General features: G+C 39.2%; 1 protein-coding gene across 2 annotated transcripts in view; it reads right to left on the bottom strand.

The window, feature by feature from the left end:
• Positions 1–3875: 3875 nt before the first annotated feature.
• ATP6V1H (ATPase H+ transporting V1 subunit H) overlaps positions 3876–26080 on the bottom strand; it is a 65701-nt gene continuing 43496 nt past the window's right edge. For both annotated transcript variants that reach the window (XM_006112183.3, XM_014577437.3), the window contains exons 12-14: positions 24308–24409; positions 18013–18126; positions 3876–4249 (exon numbers count right to left, since the gene is read on the bottom strand). In XM_006112183.3, coding sequence (XP_006112245.2) covers positions 4189–4249; positions 18013–18126; positions 24308–24409 — 277 coding nt within the window. In that variant the 3' untranslated portion in view covers positions 3876–4188. The remainder of the gene's footprint in view (positions 4250–18012; positions 18127–24307; positions 24410–26080) is intronic.

The following is a 26080-nucleotide window of genomic DNA, read 5'->3' as shown; positions in this document are numbered from 1 at the left end:
ATTTTAAAATCCAAGTAGACTTCAATAGATTACTTATAATTAAAAATCAAGTCCATGCCATAAAGGACAACAAATATAATTAGGGGTATGGAGCAGCTTCCATATGATGAGAAATTAATAAGAATCGAACTATTCAAGATGGGAAAAGAGTAACTAAGGAATATGCTAGAGGTCTATAAAATCATGATGGGTATAGAGAAAGTAAATAAAGTGTTATTTACTCCTCATAATGCAACCAAAGGTCACCCAATGAAATTAATAGGCAGTATGTTTAAAACAAATGAAAAAATAGATCTTCATATAGCTTTGCCAGAGGGTGTTGTCAAAGTCAAGATTATAACATGGGTTAAAAAAGAACTAGATAAGTTTATATAGAATCAGTCCATCAAAGGCTATTAGCCAGGATGGACAAGAATGGTGTCCCTTGCCTCTGTTTGCAGGAAGCTGGGAATGGGTGACAGGGGAGGGGTTATTAGATGGTTACCTGTTCTGTTCATTCCCTCTGAAGTATGTGGCATTGGCCCCTGTCAGAAGACTGAATATTGGGCTAGATGGACCTTTGGGGTCAGATCCAGTATGGCTATTCTAGTGTGATTCGTTTCAGTTGCCACCACTGCACTTATGGTCGTCTTACCTTCAAAAATATCCAATTTCACCGTCTTTACTTCCTTCTCTGCTCCCTTTAATTTTAATTTAAGCTCTCATCACACATTCATTGCCAATTCAAACCTTAATCAGCGGTGTTCCCATTGCATTTTCAGACACTGGTCATTTAAAAAGTATTATAAAAGTGGAAGATGTCCTCAAGTGATGAAACTGTGCAGTCTGCTGATAAAGACATTAAACATTTATTATAGGATAATTAAATCCCGTTTATCTTGACACAAATTTCAATGAAAAAAACAAAAGTGTGTTAAAACTACAGAATTTTTGCCAAGGGGAAATGGAGTTAATATGGGAAGAGGCAATTATAGTGCCTTCATCAAACATGTCTCAGAAGCCAAAAGACACTGCCAATATCAGTTAGATTTCAGCAATTTGAAAACCCTTACACTATCCTCATGCAAGAAGGAAGCTGTTGATATACACTTTCATGCACAAAAGTCTCAACTTTGCATACATCCCTGTATCATACTGTATCGACGAGTTCCATCTGCTTGACATTTCATTGTGAACAGAGGCAGCTAACAGGGAGTTTCGTGAGACAGTTTAGAAGGGGAATGGAAAGGGGGCTAGGTACACTAAACTAAAACCAAAACTACCTGATTTAAATAAAAACCCTGTCAATAACCTCGGAAGCTGTAGGAGAGAAGGCAGGCAGAAGCCCAGCAGCAGAGTGGAGGTTATCCTGTTTATTGCACACAATGTAGCATGTATGATTACCTGCCCTGTGGACAGGTGACGTGTATGCATTCAGTGCAAGGAACTCCTGGCCCTCAGAGACTGCGTACAGGCTTTGGAGGGCAGAGTGGCTGAATTGGAGGAGCTAAGGAAGGCAGAGAAGTACACAGATGAGGCTTTCCGGGACACTGTAGAACTGTTCTTACTCCAGTCAGATAACAGCAGAGGGGCTAAGGAGGATGAAAGGCTGAGGAAAGGAGAACAGTCAACTGGAGCAGAGGGAAGTGATCCCATAGTTGGGACCCTTCTTCCAGAGGATGATATGGTATCCTCTCGCACTGAGGATACATCTCTGGGGAAGGGAACTCGTAATTAGGAAAAGGCAGGTGTTAGTAATGGGGTATTTGATCATTAGAAACACAGATAGCTGGGTTTGTGATGACCGGGAGAAACATCTGGTGACTTGCCTGCCTGGTGCAAAGGTTGCAGAGCTTTTGAGATATCTAGATAGACTTATGTGTAGTGCTGGGGAGGAGCCAGTGGTCGTTGTACATGAACGTAACAATGACATAGGCAAGGGTAGGATAGAGGTTCTGGAGGCCAAATGTAGGCTGCGAGAAAAGAGATTGAAGACAGGGCCTCTACGGTAGCATTCTCCGAAATGCTTCAGTTCCACATGTCAGGCCTGGTAGGCAGGCAGAACTATAGAGTCTCAATGCGTGGATGAGACGATGGTGTCGAGAGGAGGGGTTTAGATTTATTAGGAACTGGGGAAACTTTTGGGATAGAAGAGCCTATACAGGAAGGATGGGCTCCACCTAAACCAAAATGGAACCAGACTGCTGGCACTTAACATTAAAAAGGTTGTAGAGCAGTTTTTAAAACTAAGGGATGGAGCAAAAGCCGACAGGTCAGAGGAGCACATGAATCGGACAGAGACATCTCTTAGAGAATCTCTATTAATAGATGCTCTCCTATGTTCTAATCAAGAGGAGAGGATGGAAGATGAAGAAGTATGGATCAGATCAGATGAGAAACAATCAAATGAAAAAGCCTAACATCAGAAAATGGCAGACAGATAAAAAGTGACAAATTTTTAAAGTATTTATACACAAATGCTAGAAGTCTAAATAATAAGATGGGTGAATTAGAGTGCCTCGTCTTAAAGGAGGGTATTGATATAATAAGCATCACAAAAACTTGGTGGAATGACAATCAATGGGACACAGTCATACCAGAGTACAAAATATATCGGAAGGACAGAACAGGTCATGTAGGTGGAAGAGTGGCACTATACGTGAAAGAAAACGTGGAATCAAATGAAGTAAAAATCTTAAATGAGCCTAAATGTTCCATAGAATCTCTATGGATAGTAATTCCACGGTCCAATAATAAGAATATAGCAGTAAGGATATATTATCAACCACCTGATCAGGACAGTGATAGTGACTATGAAATGCTAAGGGAAATAAGAGAGGCTATCAAAATAAAAAAACTCAATAATAGTGGAGGATTTCAACTATCCCCATATTGACTGGGTACATGTCACCTCAGGACGAGATGTAGAGATAGAATTTCTTGATACCGTTAATGACTGCTTCTTGGAGCAGTTGGTTCTGGAACCCACAAGGGGAGAGGCTAATCTTGATTTAATCCTAAATGGAGCAGAGGATCTGGTTCAAGAGGTAAATATAACTGGACGTCTTGGAAATACTGACCATAATGTAATAAAATGCAACATTCCTGTGATGGGAAAAACACCTCCACAGCTCAACACTCTGGCATTTAATTTCAGGAAGGGAAACTACACAAAAATGAGAATGCTAGCTAAACAGAAATTAGAAGGCACAGCGACAAAAGTAAAATCCTTGCAAGCTGCATGGAAACATTTCAAAGACACCATAATAAAGGCCCAACTTAAATGTATGCCATAAATTAAAAAACAAAGTAAGAGAACCAAAACAGTGCCACAATGGCTCAACCACCAAGTAAAAGAGGCAGTGGAAAAAGCAGAAGTCAAATCCTACTGAGGAAAATAGAAAGGAGCATAAACTCTTTCAAAGTGTAAAAATATAAAAAAAAAGCCAAAAACCCAGCATTGGAAAAAGTTCAGAAAAGGGAAACAAAAATTATTAGGGGTTTGGAACGGGTCCCATATGAAGACAGATTAAAAAGACTTGGACTTTTCAACTTAGAGGAGACTAAGGGGGGAATGTGATAGAAGTCTATAAAATCATGACTGATGTGGAAAAAGTAAATAAAGAAAAGTTATTTACTTATTCCCACAATATAAAGAACTAGGGGTCACCAAATGAAATTAATATGCAGCAGTTTTTAAAAAAAAAGGAAGTTTTTCTTCACTTAGCGTACAATCAACCTGTGAAACTCCTTGCCAGTGGATGTTGTGAAGACTAGGGCTTTCAAAGACGATTTTATGAATTACTCTGTATATAGAAATAGACATTTATTCTTTTTTTCATAAATGGACATTAAATAATGCTGAAAGAAAAAAAATCAAGAGAGTCAAGACAGTGTCCTGGAATGAATATACTTTAATAAGGTTATTATGAGACAACAATAAATACATACATACAAAGGCAGTACGTATCAGCAATGTTTCTTCAGAATGTTCATAATATAGTTGGATGTCAACTGGCAGATTTGTCAGAAGTGGCTGAACGAACACTAAATTTTACTAGTTGACAGCACCAGAGGAAAACAGGAAAGAAGTTGACACATTAGCAGCAGGAAATATTGCAACCAAGAACATTTGCTTTTATCAATTTAACATATATATATCCAACTATACTCAGGAAGGAAGGGGTTGCACCGTACAATCTGAAATGTTTAGCTTCGTGCCGTGGCTGTTGGAGGTTGTTCCGACTGTAACTGCTTCCCAAGATATTCCCTGAAATACACAAGATAAAAAAGTTTGTGAAAGATTCCCATGCAGAATATCTCAAGCCAAGTAAAGAAAGTTAAATCATACAACAACAGTGACTAGCGATATTGGATACCCAACCTGAGATCCCCTAATGGCCAGCGCTTCATTTTTAAAGGGTGGTTGCTCAGCAATTTTTGAAGCTAAGGCAAAAGGTTTCCATTTGAGCATCCCCGCCACCACCACACCCAAAAAGTAATCCAAAGTCATTAGTCACTTTTGGCACTGCACAGCATGTTGACTAGTGTTTTCGCTCATCCATAACTGCTGTAATTTTGCACACTGCTGAGGGTCACATATGCTGCTGGTAAATTGTTTAAAAGATTATTCATCCTACTATGCACACATGTAATTCCTGGTAATGTTAATATGCACACCCACTGATAGTATATGTTTCTCAGTTTGCACGACCTCATACAAATTACAGGTGGAAAATTTAATCAGGTTCGCTCGCTACCAGGACTCTCTTGTATTAATGGTGCTTCCTTCAGGCCAATGTAAAAATATATATTAACTCCCCCCTCCTTGCCCCCATTTTAAACATACCAGACCTATCAAAACCTGGAACTAAATTAACATCCAGAATCTTCAGTATTCCCAACATTTTTGAATCTTTGGTAGATTCCATCCATCACACAAATAATGAAAATTATTTGAAATTCCTCTATTAATCAGTTTTCTAAATAGTTTTCAGATCATCACTGCAATGTAGTGCCAATAAATGATACACAAATAGGAGTGCAAAGCATAAAAATGATCCCAAGGACCTAATCCTACAAGGCACTGCTGAATGCTTTCATGTCCAATTAGTTCTCAGGGGAAGTGGAGGGAACTCAGTACCACACAGATCAGAAAGGGGGTGGGAAGAGAAATTTTTAAAAGCAATCTGTAGCATGCTACTGACAATATGCTAGTACCATTTTTTCAATTCCTCAGTTGGAACAGGTGGTATCAAAAGACGTTAAGTAAAGGAGCCATTCCCCCATTATATCACAGTTACTACTAGAGGAGCAGAATAGCATAAATTGCTTAAACGAAGGCAGAAAGCCACCTTGGAAAAAGACATTAAACCAAGTTAATGTGACTTCAGATTGTAAGTTTACCTGCATTTTTCAGATCACCATTGGCAGCCCGTTTTATTACCTACCTCTCTGCCCTAACTTCAAGCGCTAAAGAAAAATGGTTTTCAAAAATCTTCAAAAACAAAGTTCAAAAGGAAACACGTCAGAAGCTTGCATTTTCAGTATTACATTACAACCTGTTAAATGTGAGTTTGAAAACCTTTACATAACTACCTTATAGTATGGATGTCCTGCAAAAGTACCACAAAAGTCTCCAAAAAGATGACCAGTGACCATCGTCCTCACCCCTGACTAAAGTTTTGTTGAATTCTGGCACCTTATTAGAGGAAGTGCTATTCAGTTTTACATGCCCCCATTTTCTATAGCACAGATAAATCTCAGCACCAATGCTGCATTCACTCATAACTAGGCCATTTAATTTGAAGATTGGGTGTGGGAAAATACTCCAAGTGTCCACAAAAGTAATTTTACACCTTGCACTTTGCTAGCAGTAAAAACATGATCTCACACAATTTGAATGCTTTAGAAATATAACACACAATATTACTTTCCTACATAGTCAGATGGTTACCAGTATGTATTAAATAAAAGCACCCACAACCTGAGCAAACAAATGTCAAATGTTGTCACAGGATCATAGTACCATAGTGCAAACAGATACCAGTCCTGAGACCTGCTAAGGATATGTGGCTCCTCTTCACAAGCTACCAAATGCTGCAATACAGGGAATAATATTAACCAGAGCTGTGGTACAGTGGTTTGTGCCATAAGGTCATGAAGGCTCTACAATGCCATGCTGTTGAATTAAGAGCAATCCCTCAATCCACAGGCACTTGGAATAAGAAAAGCAACTCATGCAGTCCCTGAAATGTAGGAGCATTGTATCTTCTCTGACCTACACTTCAGGTCTGGTTGGGATGGCATTTATAGGCATTTATATGATGGCACTGCAGCATGTTGGGAGATAAATAGCAACTGTGAGCAGTTCTGACTGCCTTCACAAACACCGGAAGAGATTAGTGTTATGCTTTACTAACTGCTGAAAGTTAGACAACTGGTTCTCTTTCAGACTCTTTAGTGAAACTCTTTCAAACCAACATTTTAGACATTCTGTTTAGAGAATAAGCAAATAGTCAACTACCCGATAAACCTAAGCTTATCAGGTAGTTGAGTCACTTCTCGATTAGTCACCTCCCCACCCCCTTGGGCCTCTGTATTAGAGGCAGCAAGGGTAGGGGGAGGGGAGCAGGAGCGAGTGCTGGGGGGAGCCAGCTTAAAAGCCAGTTTCTCCCCAGCACCGTCTCCACAGAGGAGCAGGGGAGGCAGAGGCGCAGCGGGAGAAGCATTGTTTTGATATCTTAACATTTATTTGGGAGCAGAAGACTTCCGCTGTAAGACTGATCATTTTCACACAGCTCAGGACCCGTGAGTGGGGATTGCTCTTCCGCCAAAAAAAGCAGAAGAGCAGACGCGTTCCCTGGACACGGCAAAGTTTTTCTGGGATACCAGAGATATCTCGGGAAAACCCCATAGTGTAGACGTAGCCTGAATGCCAATGCCTGAATGCCTTTAGAGATTATCAGTTAGATACTCTGGTATCAAGAGTTTGACACAGACATAATGGGCAGTTCATAACATTTTAGTAGACGGAAGTATTAAAGTAAAAGGCAGAGTGGTTTCCTTTGACAGACAGCACTGTGAAATGAAGCTATATTGATGTTTTTGAACTTAACTGTGTATCTAATAAGAAAATTCAATCCAAAATTTGATCTTGTCAGAGAAATAAGTGTATGAATTTGAAAAGTTGGTTCAATTGCAACTCTTCATCTTTTGAATAAATAAAAATGTCTGAATCCAGGAACATAAAACACAATACATAGCATGACTATCGACAAAAGATAAGTAACCACTAGGTGAGCTTTTAAAAGGTAAGAAATCGGAAAAGAACAACAGGAAGCACATTTTTAAAGTTATTACTGGATATACATCAGTTCATTTGACTCATCCTACTAATCTAAACTTGTTTCTAGTTACTATGAGAGACTGATTTTCTTAAATGTACTCAAAAATATAACATATTGTGGGTGTATCAGTGGTTCTAACTACATAGAACAGTCTCTAGGGGAGTGGGGGGGAAATCTATGGTAGAGAATGAATCTCCAGAATGTTCTGAACAACAGTCATCAACTGCCGGAAAGTAAATTTAGGAAAACAGAGTTTAGTAAAGCAGGGGGAAAACCACAAACTCAGGTCAACTGCAGCTACTCATGTCGTCTCCAATGCCTTTTTTTGGCCATGAGAATCGGTCTGCACTATACACTTAGAAGCTAGCCCATTGCATATGCATCTAATAGCATACGCTGTGATTTACAAAGTCAGGCACTGCTGTTGTTAAATGGGGATGAACTGAAAAAGAAAGACATCTTTGCTTAAGCCTTAGGACTGCAAGGAAGAATGATCCAGTGGTTAGGACACAAGTCTGCCAGTTGACAGATCCAAGTTCCTTTCCATGCTCTGCCAAGCATATGACTGTGGACAAGTCTCTCAGGATGTGTCTATATTGAATATATATCCACATTATAATTGGGAGCTGTGACTGCAGAACAAGGATACATTCAAACTAGCTTTGATACAATAGCAATGATGTTGCACCAGCACAGGAGGCTGCATATGCTAGTCCTGCCCACCCAATACCATGGGTACATACTCAAGTGACTGCCACTCAGCTTGTTTCTCTTACTCAAGCTAGCATCTGCAATCACACGTCCTGACCGCAGTGTAGACTTATCCTTATTAATCTGTGCCTCGATTCCCTGAGTCACCTCAGAGTTAGTTGCAAGGAAAAATACATTGAGATGCTCAGATACTACAATAATGGGAGCCATTTGAGTGACTAACAAATAAAAATGGCAGTGAATGTTTGCAACAGGAACAAAACTAGAATGCATTTCAGTTAGAGAGCATATCCTAAAAGACACAAAGCTGCAGATGAGCCAGGCCTGAATGACAAAACATCAAGCAAGACTGAATTGTTAATCTTAACACTACTTATAGCATTAGGTACCTTTGCAGGAAACAAAAATATCAAAGAAACAGGACATCTCACACCATATTTTATGTATGCAAGAAGAACATAGTAGTGGATCAAAAGACAGGACTATGCAGCACTTTGAAGACTAACAAGATGGTTTATTAGGTGATGAGCTTTTGTCACCTAATAAACCATCTTGATAGTCTTTAAAGTGCTGCATAGTCCTGTCTTTTGTTTAAGCAAGCCCAGACTAACATGGCTACATCTCTATTACTATAGTAGTGGATGTCTCTTTAAATGGGATGCATGCCACAGCAAAGGGGATACAACTCTAGGTTAAAATTTACTTGTTTAAATGCACGTTAAATATCTCCTTGGCTGACCCCAGTATCACTTAACAGGCAATCTATAGATTAATACTTAGTGATCTAAAAAGTCATCAGTAGTACAGACTGTGTTCTTTATCACTTTGTAACATGAACAATTTTGAGTTCAGCATGCAGATTGCTTTTTATAACATTTTAATACAAGCTATTAAGTACCCAGTAGGAAACCTCACTTTTCAGGACTAATTTTCCTTCTAGGATACATTGTCTAAAAAGCCTTTTTTCACCAAATATGTTTTATGACACTTAAAATTAGATGTTCCACAAAAACATTTTCCACATACTAGGTTTTGATTTAACCCAGTGTTTCACAACCAGGGTTCCGCGGACCATCATCAGGGGTTCCATGAGAAATTGCAGAATAAATAACACTGGGTGGGGCCTGGAGCGTCTGTCACGCCCTTCGCCTCCCACCCTGGTGCTCAGCTGACTTCTGCGCAGCTCAGCCGGGCCGCCGCACGGGAGCAAGCAGCCATTTGGGCTCTGAGTGAGAGGCAGGAAGGGGAGGAGAAGAGAAAGAGTGAGAGGCCGGAGGGGAAGAGAAAAAAGAGAGTGAGGCAGGAGGAGGAGGAAAAGAAGAAGAGGAAAAATGCTCCATTTTTTTCTTACAACGTAAACTGACATTTATCTAGCTATCAATAAATAAAATAAATAAATAAATAAAAGTTTAAATTGTAATATATAATAAACAGCTCTTTACAATTAAATTTTCTTGAAAAAATTTAGCAGTAATTGAATTGCGCTCCCTGATCCCAACTTTTTCTGGCCAAGCAAACGTTTTCATAGGTAGGGGTTCCTCGGGATGTGAAAAATGATTTTAGGGGTTCCTCCATGGGAAAAAGGTTGGGAATCACTGATCAACCACATGACTGCTTAGTAAGAATAAAGCAATATCAGTACAAGTTATTTTCACTCGTTTCTGTAATGTATTGTGACAGCTGAAGTTTATAAACACATTAAGGATAAAGTCTCCGATTTAATATTCATCTAAACGGATTCATTTCTTCCCAGTAATTTCAAATTCAACTTTAAACTTAATTAATATCAGGCAGCTTAGTTTTCATTTGTGTTTTACAGATCAAGAAGCCTTTATTTACTATGCTAAACAGAAGGCAAAAAACACTTCAATGTTTAAAAGCTTTAAATTTATACAGATGGCAGAATAATTCAGGAAGGCTGAAATAAATTAGGTCTGACTGACAATTTTAACGAGACCTCTTAACATCAAGGAAAACTTTAAAGTGGCAATTATCAGAGTGAAATTTCATCCGAAAAATTCTACCTTGCTGTCAACTAGCAAATGACTTTTTTCAATTACTGTGCATGGAACTTTAAAATGCAACATTAATTTGGAACAAAAATGTAAAACTACCCATGATATGGAACACATACTGCAAATGAGGAAAGCAAATTAGACCTACAGAAAAATAAGTAAGTAAGTTGTACAAGAAGTCTAGGTTTCAAGTAAATGATCATCATGCACTGTGAAATCCTGGGGAACACATGCAGAATACAAATTTCAATCACCCAATTACACAGACTGCAGTCTGAAATACATATTTATGTACAAACAACAAAATGGAGACCTCAAACATTAGTAGGCAGGGAGCAAGTGTCCTTGCAATCAATTACTTCTTTGCTTATTTGTCATCTAACTAGATGAATGGTCTATAAGAGTGTTTCTTAAACGGTGTTCCGTAGCACACCGGTGTGCCACGAGGCAGGCAGAGGTGTGCCACAGAGAACAGAATTCAAAATGGCCACCCATTTTTTGCTCAATAGCTTTCCCCAACCCTTCCCCCCCTCCCCAGCCTCAACCTCTCTCACCCACCCCCACCCCCAACAAAACAATCCTTGGTGTTCCTCATAAAAAATTATTGTTTGGTGTTCTTCGGTCTTAAAAAGTTTAAGTAACACTGGTATATAAAAACATTAATTTTTATCTAATATAGCTGTTTGCCCATCTTAAACTTTTCAATTAGCAAAACAATGTTAGCTACACATTTTATGTTTTCTATTACTGAGAAATATGACAGCGTTCAAGATTAAAACTGTGTGAAGCTGGCTACATCAATATAGTTCAATTTTTCTTAGTACGTGGATTGCATTATTATTCACTGAAGTACCATTTACTAGAATTAAGCTTATAGTTTGTCAGCTTTAATTACTGAGCTGTTCATTATTACAAACAGATGCAAGACAGCATAAGAGATACAGATTGGACCTCCTTGGTCTGGCACCCTCAGGAAGGTCATTTCTGGGCCAACCCCTGTCATTAGCCACCCCCATTTATGGTCTTGCTGCCAGCCTCCCAGCTGGCTTCTCCCTGCCACTGACCCCTCCGCACGCAGGACCTTAAAAGAGTTAAAAAATAATTATATAAGTTCATGAAGGATAGGTCCATCAATGGCAACTAGCCAGAATGGGCAGGGATAGTGCCCCTAGACTCAGTTTGCCAGAAGCTAGGAATGGATGACAGGGGGTGGATCACTTGATTTCCAATTCTGTTAATTCCCTCTGCAGCTCCTGTCATTGGCCACTGTCAGAAGATCAAATTATATTCTAGATGGACCTTTGTAGAAACTCATGCAACCTTCCTGACTTTGAAAACTATATTTTCCTTGAGCCTCCTAGAATGTTGTCAGACAAGCTCTGGCATAAATAAATACATATTTACAGATCCCAGCATGCCAATTTATCATGCTAAAAAGTCATGAAATGAGTTAAAATGCAATAAAAATAAGGTATTCAAAAGTTTAACAAATTGAGGGGGAGCACTGAAGAGTCTCTTCGCCTGGGACACCATTTGGTCTAGGACCAGCCCTGCCTAATGATGGTAAGAAGCCAGCTTTGTGCTGACTTAACCTGACCCAACAAAAAGCAAACAAAAAACTCCCCACCAAATACACATTTCCTAAAGGCTGCATAGTGGTATGGATCAATATGTCTAAGGAGAAGCTGAGAATGTTTGACATCTACTCATATTTTCAACTCGCTTACCAAAGAACTGACGATATGTAATGCCATATTACTTCCCTTATGCGCAGGATGAAGGCGAGTATGCTCAGAGTCATGAAGAAAACTAAGGAAGCCATTTCCACTTTCTACAGAGGGAGGGAGCTTTTCTACCCTCCACTTATCTCTTCACGGCATATGCAGAAAAAAGGGAAAGCAGAGCCAGGAGGCTAACTGAGCTTGCATGATTCATCCACCCTCACAACTGCAGACTAGCTTCCAGGAAAATTGGGAGTTAATGCTAGCTCCAGAAACACCAGCATGTGTGCTGACTCCTCTCTGAAGAGCCAAAGAGCACAGCTGGGAACACTGCAATGCTGGCTACACAGATGAGAACTGCTGAAAAGCTCCTTCACAGAGCAATGTGAGATCTGTGGGATTCGGTGCTGTGATTCCTGAGAATCGCTGGTCTCCGCTGCTTTTTTGAAGCTTAGCCCACTAGCACTCCTGCCAGCTCCGCAGTGACAATGAAGTCTCTGATCTGAGTGTTAGCTTGATCCCTTTGGCACACTTAAGCAGAAGGTAGGCCTCAGAGCTGTACAACGTACATTTCATTGTGGGTGACTGATGGGAGTATGAAGCACATATTCCAAGCATAACATTTAGAATCAAGTCAACATTCCATGCCAGCAAGTGGGATAATGGCAATGGCTCAATAAGTTAGTTAATGGGAAGCTACTTTCCTAGATTCCAAGACCAGAATGGACCAGGGTGACTTCCCATGTAGCACAGTCCCAAAATAATTCCCAGAGCACATTTTGGAAAAATTCCCAATCTTGATTTTAAAAAGTCACAAGTAATGGAGAATCCATCACAAACCTTGGTAAGCTATGCCAGTGCTTAATTATACTCCGTTAAAAATTTACACTATTTCCAGTATGAGTTTGTCTAGCTTCAACTTCCAGCCACTGGTTCACATTATATTTTTGTCTGCTAGATTGCAGAGCCCAAAATCAAGCATTTATTTTCCATACAAGTATTTACAGTCCGATCAAGTCATCCTTTAACCTTTGCTTAGATTGAGCTCCTAGAGTCTATATCACTATAAGGCACATTTTCTAAACCTTTAAATCATCTCATGGCTCTTCTCTGAACCCTCACCTTTCATCAACATCTTTCTTGAACTGTGCACACCAGAACTGGATACATTATTCCAGCACAGTGTTTTAGTCCTACTTGAGATTCCCTCTTTACGCATCCAAGGACTGCTTTAGTCTTCTTAAGCCAGAGCATTACACTGAGAGCTCATGTTCAGCTGACTGCCCATCACAAGCCCCAGATCTTTTTCCTTGTCCTAGAGCTCCCACCCCTAAGTAAGGCTTAGATTCTTTGTTTCCAGATGTACGCATATAGCCATAATCAAAACACATTGTTGACTTGTGTTCAATTTACCAAGCAATCTGGATCACACTGAGTCAGTGACTCTAAACTGCACAATCCCCCTCTGCACATGAAAAGTGAACCAAGGCTCCAAATACCTTTTCCAAAAAAAATCTCTGCAGTCCTATATATTTTTCCTGGCTAGCAGTCCATTTCCACATTCTTCTGCCTTCTTTCACTCATGGGACAAGAAGATCACATGGGCATTCTTCAGCAGCATGCCTACGAGTTCCCTGGAGTCATCTATTATCTGAGAGAGATCCCAGGATGCAGTGTCATTAATGTCAATATGAACCATCACCCATTGATCTTGGTCCATCAACTTCAGAAGCCTATCCAATTTCAGAGCAAAATCTTGTGTCTTGGCTCCCAGAAAACAGCACACCATCCTATTGTCCATCTCTGCCTTGCAGAATGTTTTCAACTCTTCTGAATACTGAATCCCTAACAAGCATCATCTGTCTTTCATAGATGATTGGAGAACTCTTTGTGGGCAAGCTTCATTTTCTTACAAGTTGAGTTAAGCTGTCATCCACAGGTATGTCCCATTCATCTCTGTTCCTTTGGATCTTGAGACATGTCTTCTAAAGTTTCCACATTGCATACCTTGTGTGGATTGGAAACGTCCAGCAGTGTGAACTCCTTTTGATCCTTTGCTTTCAGGTGGCTACACAGTCTGATTATCCTCATTGGTTTCCAACTGGGTAGAATGTAGCTGTGACCTTTTGCCTCTGATGGTTATGAACTCATCTCCTCTCTCTCGCAAACTCCTTGGACACTCCTTATTGTTCATAGATCTTAAAATGGGGTATTATGCCTTGAGGCACAAGAAAGGCATGTTGCTGCATTCATCAAACAAATGAACATGTTTACTGGCTCTTTTTGCGCTAGTATCTTAAAACTGCTTTAATTTAGAAAGTTAATGCTTTTTTTTTTTTTCAAATGAAATTCTTCATTATATACACACTGTTGCAACTGACATTAAGTTGCGGATACTAATCCTTGGCCTCATTAAATGGATGCAGTATCCTGCCAGAACACAGACACAGAAATTGGCAGAGAGAGATGGTCTCTCTAAAACATAGCTAACATGACTCTTCTAAAACAGGATAGCATGTAGCCACTTTTGATCAAGACTAATTTTGTCCTCCTTTAACTTCAACACCAGTGAGTTTTCTTTTGCTTCTCTTAAAACCTTTTAGAAACCAAAATCTAACCAAGTTGTAAATAGAATTTTCAGATGGTTTGGAAATTAACTGAATTTGAAGAGCAATTTTATAAGCTTTATAAACACATGTTTTAAGCAGAAAATCTACCATATCTCTCCCTCATTAAAATTCTTCTTTAATGATAAGTGATTTGGTAGGAGGCTACTGTACAATCAAAATGTTGTGACATTCAGGGCTGGTAAGTCACTTGAGTAATTCCAAAAAAGCATTTCACCTACAACTCTGATTTACTAGTATTCTACATACTGGACATTTTGTAAACATTAGCACCAAACTCCTTCCCTCTGTAACTTCACAAAGTTTGAAAGAGGACCAGACCGGTGCTGCCATGCAGAGATCACAAATGGTCTTCCAGAAATTTAACTGGCGACAGTGGTCTAAGTGAGGCAGGTGCATTCTCCCCCCCCCCCCCCCCAACAGAAATTACTGGATTTCCTTTACTTAAGGGGAACGGAGACTAAAAATATTCTTGGGCTGCTTTGTCAGAGCAAAACAAGAACATGGACAAATGAGACCCAAAGAGGGTTGCTGATGTTTACTGGGTTATTTGTGTGGTGGCAAAAATTGAGCTTGAATCTCCAAAACCACCAAATACCACCAGTTATACACACTGCATTCTTTAAAAAATTAAAAGCTTCCATGGGAATACTCAGCCTTTCTTTGCACATTCCCCTTATGAGATGGGAAGCAACACAAATAGAATCAAGATTTACAGGCCAAATCTGCGAAAACCTCATTTACATGAGCTAACTGTAAATCCTGTCTACAAACTACAGGGTCAGAAACTCAGCCCTGGCCAAACTCCCTTTGTGCTGCTCCACTTCTATACCATCTCTGTCCTCCTCCTATATATGGGGTAATATTGCTCTAGAAACCCTGGGCTCCTCAATGTCTATTCCAGCTAGTATAAACAAAAACAGCTTCCTTATTGCAAAAGACAAGGAGGTAGTTTAGAGACAGATTTACCTCCCCTACTGTGCGAGCATGCTAATCCCATTCATTTAAGTGGGAGTACTGCACGCATTGAAGGTGAAAGACAACATTAAGAGTGCAATTTGGCTAAGTGGTAATGTGCAATAAATTCAATTTGGCTAAGTGGTAACAATTTATTTTAAAAAAAAAACCCTGAGGGGGGTAAACACAAACAGAGGGAAAACAGCTATGGTGTAAACTGCCAGAAATGAGCTGAATTTAAAATGGAAACAGTTGGGCTAAATATATATATGAGAAACTTTTCCTGACCATGAGTGCTATTGCAAACAATAGTGACAGAAACACCATTGTTTGGAGTATGTGTGATTAGATTTGACAAGGCACTAGAAAATGTACAAAATGAAACTGTCTCCCGTTAGCAAAGATGGACTAGAACAGTGGTCCCCAACGCGGTGCCCGCGGGCGCCATGGCACCCACCGGGGCATTTGTGTGTGCCCGCCGACAACCTGGGCCAGCCCCGCCCCTGGCGCCGCTGCCGGCCTCAGGCGCGCGGCTCGGGCGGCGGCACTGGCCCTGGGCCCACGGCACAAGGCGCTCGAGCGGCCCCGGGGCACATGCCGGCGCCGTGTGCAAGGGCATCCCCACCCCCCGGGTGCCCGGGAGCCTCTAAAGGTTGGGGACCACTGGACTAGAAGATGATCGAATGAGTCTTTCCATCTCTAACTTGTATATAGTGATAGCCTCGTTATAATTCCTAAATAAATTTGCAGTGAACCCGAATGGCACATTCCCAACTAGTAGGTGAGAAGTACAGGGTGACATTTACTACCATTAAACTGTGAAGCACATTAACATCATAAAAACATACAGTCTGAAAAATGTCAGAAAAATGTCAGACCACCATTTAATTTCCATCTATATTTGCTCAGAAATCAATGTTCCTTTATTTAAGTCCTCCTTATACAGTGAATATTCCTCCTGATTTGTACAATATGTTGCTTACTTGTATCATCTTTATGTAGGAGAGAAAGGATAGTAACGTGTGTATTGAAGGGAGGAGGATTATAATAAAAGAATGTTTGAGGGCTGAAAAAGAGTGCACTAGGGGGAAACAGGTTTGTATGGTTAATTACATAATACAGGTCTTTTAACACACATTTTATTAGCCTGTCACTACAGTTACTAGGAAGAGATTTTTTTCAATCTCTCTCTTTATGTTGTTACTAAAACTCTCTCTCCGCCTCCACACTATTATAATCATCAATGCTTAGCTCTTTATATTGCATTACATTGGTCTCAAAACGTCATGTACAATCATAAGCAATTCCAAAAGCATGAAGTTCTCAAAATAGACAAAATTTAAATATGCAGTTTAAAGTCATAATAAAATAGGTGTTTGTCTCAATATTTTCCCCTCTATTATACTTATCAACATTAGCATCCCAGCTTCTATATTAAATTTTATCCAAGCCATTTTGGAGTAATCTAGTATAGAAGACAACCTTTGGGTATGTTTGCATTTACTAGTCGGTATGGAATACACCACTTATTCAGACTTGGCTTACTATCAGCTCTACAATATGTATCTCCAATATATTTTGGATAGGTATTTTCAGGACTGCTAAGATGAAGTAAAAAAATTAGGTCTTGTGAAATAACTCTTTTTCATGACACAGAAATGAGGTATTTCAAAAGGGAAGAATTCCAAAGAAAAACGTGTTTATATAGGAATTTAGTTTTCCATCTAGTTCAACAAGTTACAAATTGGTTATTGTATCTGACAAACAAACTGCATAAGAAAGTGAAAGATCACATTTTTCCTATGAGAATATTTTATTACAGTTTATAGCGTACATAGGTGATTTGAATGTGAAATGTACGCTATATGTGAAAAGGCACGTTTTTAAAAGATCTTGCCACTTCTAAAGGTTGCCTTAGACATTAAATCCTTCATCCACAGGACATACAATTCTTCTCCCACTACAATGAGGAAGGAAAACCTACAGCAGCAGCAGGTTCTTAACACTTGGGAAAGATTTTCAGGCCTTGTTTAAAATTAGCCAGACAGCATAGCACTAAATGCTAGCCCCTTCAAAGGCTGTCAAATGCTATTCCTTAAGTAATTCAAGGAAAGGGGCGTTAGTGAGTTACTCTGAACATTATTAACACCACAGAACTTCCACGCGCCTGAGGCCGGCACCGGCGCCACTCGAGCACCGCGCGCCCGAGCCCCTGCATGTGCCCCGGGGCTGGGGCCGCCCGAGCGCTGCGCACCCAGCGTCGGTGTGTGTCGCGCACCTGGGGCCGGCGCCTCCCGTGCACCGGGGGCGGGGCTGGCCCAGGTTGTTGGCGGGCGCCCACGAATGCGGGACCACGGTTCTAGTGTAAGTGTGATGTGTGTTCCGCTGAACACTTGAAAAAAAAAATCAGACAACTTAATTCAATTAGTACAAAAGCAGCAAGGCAATGGAAGCCAAAATGATAATTTTTCATGTTAGCACAATTTCATGTAAAATTTTAAAAATACTGGGTTCCCCAGAATGGTTATTTCACTACAACATTAGTTTAAATATTTCTCTATAAAGAGGATCTTTTCTTTAAAAAAAAAAATTGTAAATGGGATTCTATCCAATTCCTCACAGGTAATAGTGACTAAAGTAAGTTTTCACATACCAGTTGTGAACCATCAGCTTCTGCACAGCCAGAAGAGCATTATAGCGAACTTGCTGATCTTCGTGATGCATGTGGTTCATTACAAGCTGTTTACCACCAAGCTGCTCAATCACTCTGGGGAAAAAAAAAAAGCACACATTTTCAAATATCTTGCAATTACATCAGCCTCTGCCTGCTGACAATCAGATAATCTTAACAACTTAGGACCAAGGGATTCAAACAGCAGGCTTATGAGTCACAAAGAAAATGGTAAAGGCCATTAATTTCTTATTTCATATTCACAGTAAATGTGAGGATTTCCTTATTTCTAAACACTTTTGTAGGCACACTCCTTGCCTCCCCTTTTTCAACAAGAAAGCCCTCCATATAAAAGTACTACTTCTACAAAAATCCCAAACACCAGAAGCAAAACTAATCAAAACCAACCCTAAACTGATCTCTGAAGGGACACTGCTGAGTGCCTGACCCTGAACAAAGATACCAGATCAACTTTCACCATAACCCCTGAGCCTTCCCTTTGAAAGCATGCCACTACTTCTAATCACAAGTGGAGAGGGAAGTCTCATAAAAAGCCGGAAGGGTCAATCACTGTGTCTCAGATAAAATCCCTGTCTGGTAGTTTAGTTTTCCCCCCTCCAAATGCTGCTCTTGCTTGCAAAATGACAGTAGCCACTCTCATCTAACCCACACTCCCAACAAGTGTTCTAATCGAAACAGCAGAAACTTCTCTCCCTCGACATGCTAATATCTCAAAAATAATTTATTCCTGTTCTCTCCCCCATGCCTTTTATGTCCTGTTTTCTTGGCCAGGCCTTACAAAAAAAAAACCAAAGGCAAGAAAAGGAAATATCTACTCATAGTATACAATGGACAGAGAGAGAGAGAGAATCTAGATATATTTAAAATTCAGCATTGCTATCCATCAATTGTTCCTCCTGTAGTCTCCTCATGAGATTAGCATATCAAGTGAATAGCCAGTTTATTAATGAGGTATATATACACATGTTTATTGCATATTGCTCTCACATGTCCCAGATAATTAACAGTAGTATCCTGTGAAAAAATTAGGGATGAACTCATATTCTTACATATTAACTTGTTGCCTGCTACTGTACCTCAAATGAGTAGTCTGTATTACTGTCACTACCCTATTTATATTTGAATAACTGTTGAATAATGTTTAATAGATGAGCAACATAATTATTTTTAAATTAGGCAATAATATAGCATTCTTGCTGGACTTCAACTTCACTGACATTATAATTTCTAACTTGGCCATAACAGTAAATGAAACAAAGAAACATTATCAATGTGTTACTTTACACAATGGTAAGATGCTTTGTACAAAATGACTGCTTTCCAATCCCATTACCATTATTATATATCAATGTCCTCAACATGAATACTAAACATTCTTAATAGCATAGGAAGCTCATAAAGGTTTATTTCTGTTTAAGGCCTCCTCCTACCTTTCAAAAAAAAAAAAAAGTTATAAAATACAAGCAATAGCTCGTTGTAGGGCTCTGACTTTTACAAGATGCTAAATAGTAAAAAAGTAGCAGAAAGAGATGTTCAAATGTTCTCCTCTTACAAGTTAAAAAGAAAATGTAAAATTCTCTGTCATCACAAATAATGCTGAGCACTCCAGGTGACAAACACTACAGTGGAGCAACACTGGGGCTGAGAATTTAAAGTCATGAAATCCAGTATTATTGTTCCTACATCAAGTATAACTTGGCCTACTTATGCATATGCAGTATTTTGTGTTACTATGCTTGATGTTAGCTCTGCCTTAATACAGAAGTACAAGTTCTGAAAGCAACAGCTGCACTAGGAAATCCAACTACAAAAGTTTCCTTCTCCAATCCATGAACACCTCAGATATTTAGTTTAATGTCGCCTCTTCCTCTTCTTTCTCCCTCAAAGTTGGATAAAGGCAACCAGCTAGTCCAACTAGTGACAAGTTACAGGCACCTGCACTGTGGATGAATGACTTTCACAGTGAAATAAGGAGATGAGCAGTAGCATGAACAAAGAGAAAGAAACCTGAATTCATTCAATCCATTCTAAGTTGAAAAGTGAGGAGTTCGAATAAACTAAGAGGAATTCAGCAGTGGAGCAAGGAAGAGTATGCCAGCAAAAGGCATTAAAATTTACACTTTGCTTGCACAAGACCAGGCTGAGGTCAGAGAGATGGTCCTCAAGATGCTCTCTGATCTTAGGAATTAAAGAAGAGGAGAATTACTCCATGTGTTAGTCAACATGGTTATCACCAGAAGAACATCTCAGCCGAGTCATGAGTATACACCTTCTACTATAGCACACAGTGACTTTGAACACCGAAAGGGTTGGAGACCTCTTCCCACCTGAGACCTGTCTCTTCCTTCTCTTGTCAGAGGAAGGTGTGCAGGAGAACGTGGGATCCTATTTGATCTCCCCTGACAAGCACTTTGTATTAGACCATAGGAATGATAATAAAATAGGATTACATACTATTGTACAATCATATTGTTTGGCAGTATAAATTAACATAGTTCCATTGATTTTAACTGAGCTGAATAACTAACACTTGAACTTGAGGATCTGGTACATCATTTCTAAATGTTTAATATTTGTAGCTTTCCTTAAACCAGTGTGGTGTTTTGAAATAACCTAATCAAAAGAATAAAAACAAATCTTTGGTCTAATGACAAATAAAAAAAAAGAGTGGAGCATCAATAGCCAGGACGGGAATTCTAACTCTCACCTTAATGCAATTAATAACTAAAGGATGTTTTACCTTTTTATATTTAAGCTTCACGGGCTTCAAGTTCTAAGGACAAAAGTTTTAAACAACTGAACTTTTTGCTAAACAATGGAATTCTTCTATTCTTCTGAACCAGCCTCCAGTGTCACAAGATTAACTGAAAATGAAAATTGCCAATATGATCCCACATCTAGATTCAAATTTGATAATTTTATACTGAAATCCAAATATCACATGGAAGGAAATGGAAAATTCAGCTTTAAGTGAAACACCGCTTTAAAGATAATATGCTCAAGTCACAATGAATAAAGATTTCATTAGTGTTCCCGTATGTGCCTTCTAAAGAACAAGTTATTATTCCTGTTTTAAACATCTGAGCAGGGCTCTCTTTTAGCAGGAAACATTTTGGTTCATATTTTGTAATAAAGAGCTACAGCGCCCATACAGATTTTTGTACCTAGAAGATATTACTCTACTTTCAGTATTCATAACTTAATATTCAAGTATGAATGTTTCATTATGAATGTGATATTTTAATGGACTGGAATGACAGGGTTATTTTCCTGCACCCTCTGACTTTGAAGTTTAAAGCTTTGCTGAAGAAGTAAAAAGTACAAAGCTATGGTGAGCAGGGTGTGATGGTAGCATCACGGAGTACACTTTTAAAACTTCAGCTGGGGACTTGTGCGCACAATATGGTTTTGGATTATGGAAAAAGTTTAGTAACGTATTCCTATTTAAAACCCAGCCTAAGAATATAAAATATTGACTACACCCTATCTTCAGACAAAATTATGGATTGTTATCTCTTCCTAAACTCTAATTGAAGGTCATAGATTTCTTTCAGCTCAGTCAAACAACTCTCCAGTATTGTTCAATACATATGGTCTGATGGCCACACTTGAACTTTCAATAGATTCTAGACAACATACTTGATTTGCTCTTATATTTTAAGAATATCTGCAGTTCTAGTAGCTAAAATAAGATTAGAGCAGCTGTCAATTCTCCGTACCCCATAACTGTGTACACGTTCCCTTCCCACAAGTACACAGTGAAATCAGTTACTAAAGTTTTAATAAGGCTCCAGTAGCAGTCAGGGATAGTGCACTAATCTAGATGTGCCTCTAATCCATGCCAGGAATTCTCTTACAAAAGACAAGAACTTTTCCATTTTTTTCATTAAACCTCATCAGGAGATGAATTACAGCTCATCATTTCTTCACAGGGGAATTTTTTTTTTTAATTACATGTATAAATATGACTTGCAAACATGAGAGCTGCAAAACCCTATCAAGGTCTCTGAGACAAAGGCCACAAGTGTGTCAGATCAAGATCAGCAGATGTGACTAAACAGGTTCTCTAATATTACATGAACAAAGCTATAATATGGTGACAGGGTGAACCAGGCCCAGGCACCTCCCTATGGAGGCCTCATGGTCCTGCCACACCTTGTCCCAAAAAGAAGCAGAAGAAAAGTCTTCCAAACAGCGTAGAGCAGTTGCAGGGAAGCAGCCAATGACAGAGGTGTAAGGAACAGCCAATCAGTGCCATATAAAAGGAGCTGCAAAACAGAACAGTAATCAGTTGATGCCTACAGCTAGAGGAGGGAGAACTGTGTTCCTGGCTGGATGAGAGCAGCAGAACCATGGACAACTCAGTGTACACAGGTACTTGAGGAGCCCCTGGCTGATTGCTGGACTGAGCAAGGACTGAGCCTAGGGAGGGTCACAAGACAACAGTGTCTCCAGGAAGGAAGCTCTGGGGGTAAAGCCCCATACCAGCGCTGGGACAAGTTAAAAACTGTATCCCAGAAAGGGTTTGTTCTGTTTCACATACAGAGACTGAGAGAGACTCAGAGGGCTGAGTCACTGAAAGACCACTTGAGAAATCATTGACAGGGGGTCACCATAAACTAAAAGACAAACAGCACACCCATCTAGAAGGCAAATCAGAAAAGTGTGCTTGTGAAAGGTGGTTAACACACCCCATTACCATATGGTCTTTTTAAAAAAAAAAAAAAAAAAAAAGTATCTGACAGTACATAACTTGTAACCCTTTAAAAACCTATATATCACCTACTAATATTATGAACCCTGCCCTGCAGAAGCATCTCACTTTTCAAGTTTCATAGATTTTCAAGTTTTCTAAGTTTCACAGATTTCTTCACTGACAGACCATTGTAACATTTGTATTTGTTTGCCTAATATAAATAATAAGTTTGTCTGCCTTTATACTATATCAGCGATATTATACATTTCAAGTAAAATATGTAATATTTTGGGTAAGGTATTTAAATTTCTATGTATTTTAACTAATATTTTATATGGAGTATGGTACCAGAATATAGTAGTTTAATTTATCTCAAGAATTACCAAAGCAATATTTTATGAGAAATAAATCTTAGCTTAAAAACAACAAAATGGTTATCACGACAAGAAACTGAAGGATTTGTTACTATGTGGAGAAAGCCCTGTAATATTATATTTTGTATTAAGATCTTGTCTTTTTAGATATATCTTTGTTAAGTGTTCTTACAGAATCTCTGTAACATTTCTCCTATAACTTTGTATTAAGATATATAGATCTTGTAAAAAAAAAAATGTCTTTTGAGCTCTCCCCTTTCCTTGATTGCCCTGTTGAAATGACTGAGGTGTGAATGGAGAATGAAAGGTGAGCACCTCTAGCAGCAGCTGCAAGGGTGGAGGAGGTCTGGGAGCCAGATCCAAGACAAGACCTGCAAAGTGAGCTCGTTAAGAAGACTGGACATACAGACACCATGGGAGTCAAGCAGCAAGTGCCTGCCCTTGGAAGAACTCTCTTTGAAGCAGCATTAAGAAAGGCCAGTTGATGACTAATTGGCTGCAGGAGAGGGATAAATAGGAGGCATCTTGCAGAGGGACCCCCGGTTTTCCTCTTGTCAACATGGGAGCATCGATCCGGATTGGCAGAAGCCTGGCTCCACCCCTCCCCCATCTAACTCACCTGGCCAGTGCAGTTAGGGGGAGCAACTTTTGGTAACAACAAGATGGAGTGTGCTTGTGTGTGTGTGTGTGAGAGTGCATGAGCGTGATGTGTCATATGCATATGATAAGTATTGATTATTCTGTGTGTGATCAATAAATGTGGCGTGTTGCCTTATCCCTCTGAAAAAGATCCCGAGTACTTCTTTTAAGTACAACAACTAAAGCTTCCCCATGACTAACGCAAGACTAATATTCTGGTGTTTATAATAAAATTCTGATAAATACTTTCAATATTCATCAGGTCTGTGACTGAAGTGATTATAATAGCTACTAAATGCCTGAACAATTTTCAAGAGCCCTTTAAATGTATTTTCCTCCTTAGTTAAAATCCCCAGAAAAAAATTTACTTTATTGCTCACAGGACCAAACAGCTATTTAATATTCCTAACTACCTGTTTTATAATTATGTTGTGGAAGTTGCAGCTCTTGTTGTACAAGCACAGTGTTTAGTAGGTGAAGTGGAATATTCTGCTGCCTTGGCAGTAAGCATCGTGAGTGATAAAGGCAAAGAAAGTGTTTAGCTTACCGCTTCCCTCGAGGATAATGTCGTACATATTCACCCACATCATGAGCAGCTACAGCTAAGACTTGCGGATCATCAGAAACCTCCAGAAGCTTTGTCAGGATTCTACAACAGGATTTGAAACAATCAGATGCTAATTTCTCTACAAAGTTCTAATTTAAAGTAACTTCGTTTCAGAGACCAGAAATACATCATGTGTCACCTGTTCAGTAAAACTGGGATTATAAACACAAAAACACACTTCTCAAGCAACAAGTAGAAATTGAATAGCAAAAACTATCTACTCCAGGCAAAAGGCCATCGCAACAGCATCTGCATGCAACTGCCTCAACCATTTTATATATAATGTTGTTCATATCACAAGCCTGCAGAATCAACAGTGAGAACTTGAGCTCAAGTCCACCAGCCAAGCTTATGAAATTCAACAGTGTGGAGAAAAAAACTACAGAATTTGCAGGTCTACAAGCTCTGTTGCTGCTAACTCCATTCCATGATTAAGTGCCCACTGTACCCATAGCCCTACCCCAAGAAACAGGACAGATGATTCAGAATCCCAGAATACATCATGGCTTTGTGGCTTGCTGTATGTAGCATGCCAAAATGGTCCTATCAGAATGGTTGTGTGATTCCACCAAACTGCTGTCAACACACCTTTCATGCACTACCCCCCACAATGGTTTCCTTGTTTACTGTAAGCTATCCCAATGACAAACACAACCAGATTTTTTGACAGAGCAGGATGACAATCAATCATTATCCATGACTGCAAAGAATTAAAGTGCATTACAAGAGTAGAGAAGAAGACATGTTACTGGAGATGGAGAGTTACAGCATTTTAAAACTTTCTAATTGTGATTTTCTAGTTTCAAAGACACCATTAACAGCAAAGAAATATGCATCCTTTTCTGCACTTATCTACTATGCTTCAGCAAGTAACTCTGATTTTCTTAAAAACCAAGATTACAGAGGAGATACCACATCAGAATCAAGGAGGACGTTTGTTAGTTATATCCTTAGCAAGACAAAAGATATAATTCTGTAAGTTTCATAAAGAAAAGAGTGCTCTTCAAACTTCAACTCAGTATGCAAAATAAAGATAAGCAATTTGAAGGCAATTCAACAAGAAAACATTTGCCAGTGTAACTCTTCACTAACAAAAATACAATTTGACATTCACAAATTATGGTGGTCAGAGACCACAGGTTGTTTAAGGTAAGTCATGGAAACTTGGTGAAAGAGGAGGGACAGACTGCCAGAAAAATTGATGTGTCTGTGCTCAGTGTGAAAGGAAGAAATATGAGCTCCCAGGATAAAATATTAGTAATTAAGAGAAATATTAAAGTAGGCTTAAAAAGAGTTGTTTAGAACAACTCCACTCAGGAAGTTTCCACACCAAAACAATAATAATCCTAAAAGTCTGAAGTGAAATGGCTTCATAGCTTGTGCGTCTCACTGGAATCAGATCTGAATTTCAAACAGGCCACTAAATTCAATACAGAAGAGGAACAAAAATATTGTAGGATTAATTATTTAGCCCAGTCTTTGTTCCTGTCCCTTTACAGTTGGATAAGAACACCACTTGTATAGAAGGTTACATGAGCACTTCAAAACTTCTGCTGTAATTTACCAAAAAAGACTAAAAGATCACTGATTGGGATGAAGAATGCAGAAACGGTTTCTGAACAAGTTGTAAGGTTCTCCTCCCATATCTGCTTAATGTGTAAAATTATAAATGGTCCTAGTACAGAAACAATCATCATTGCCTGGATAAAGATT

The sequence above is a fragment of the Pelodiscus sinensis genome, chromosome 2 (assembly GCF_049634645.1).
Source record: "Pelodiscus sinensis isolate JC-2024 chromosome 2, ASM4963464v1, whole genome shotgun sequence".
NCBI lineage: Eukaryota > Metazoa > Chordata > Testudines > Trionychidae > Pelodiscus > Pelodiscus sinensis.
The sequence above is the reverse complement of the archived record's forward strand: the minus strand, read 5'-3'. Positions and strand labels throughout refer to the sequence as shown.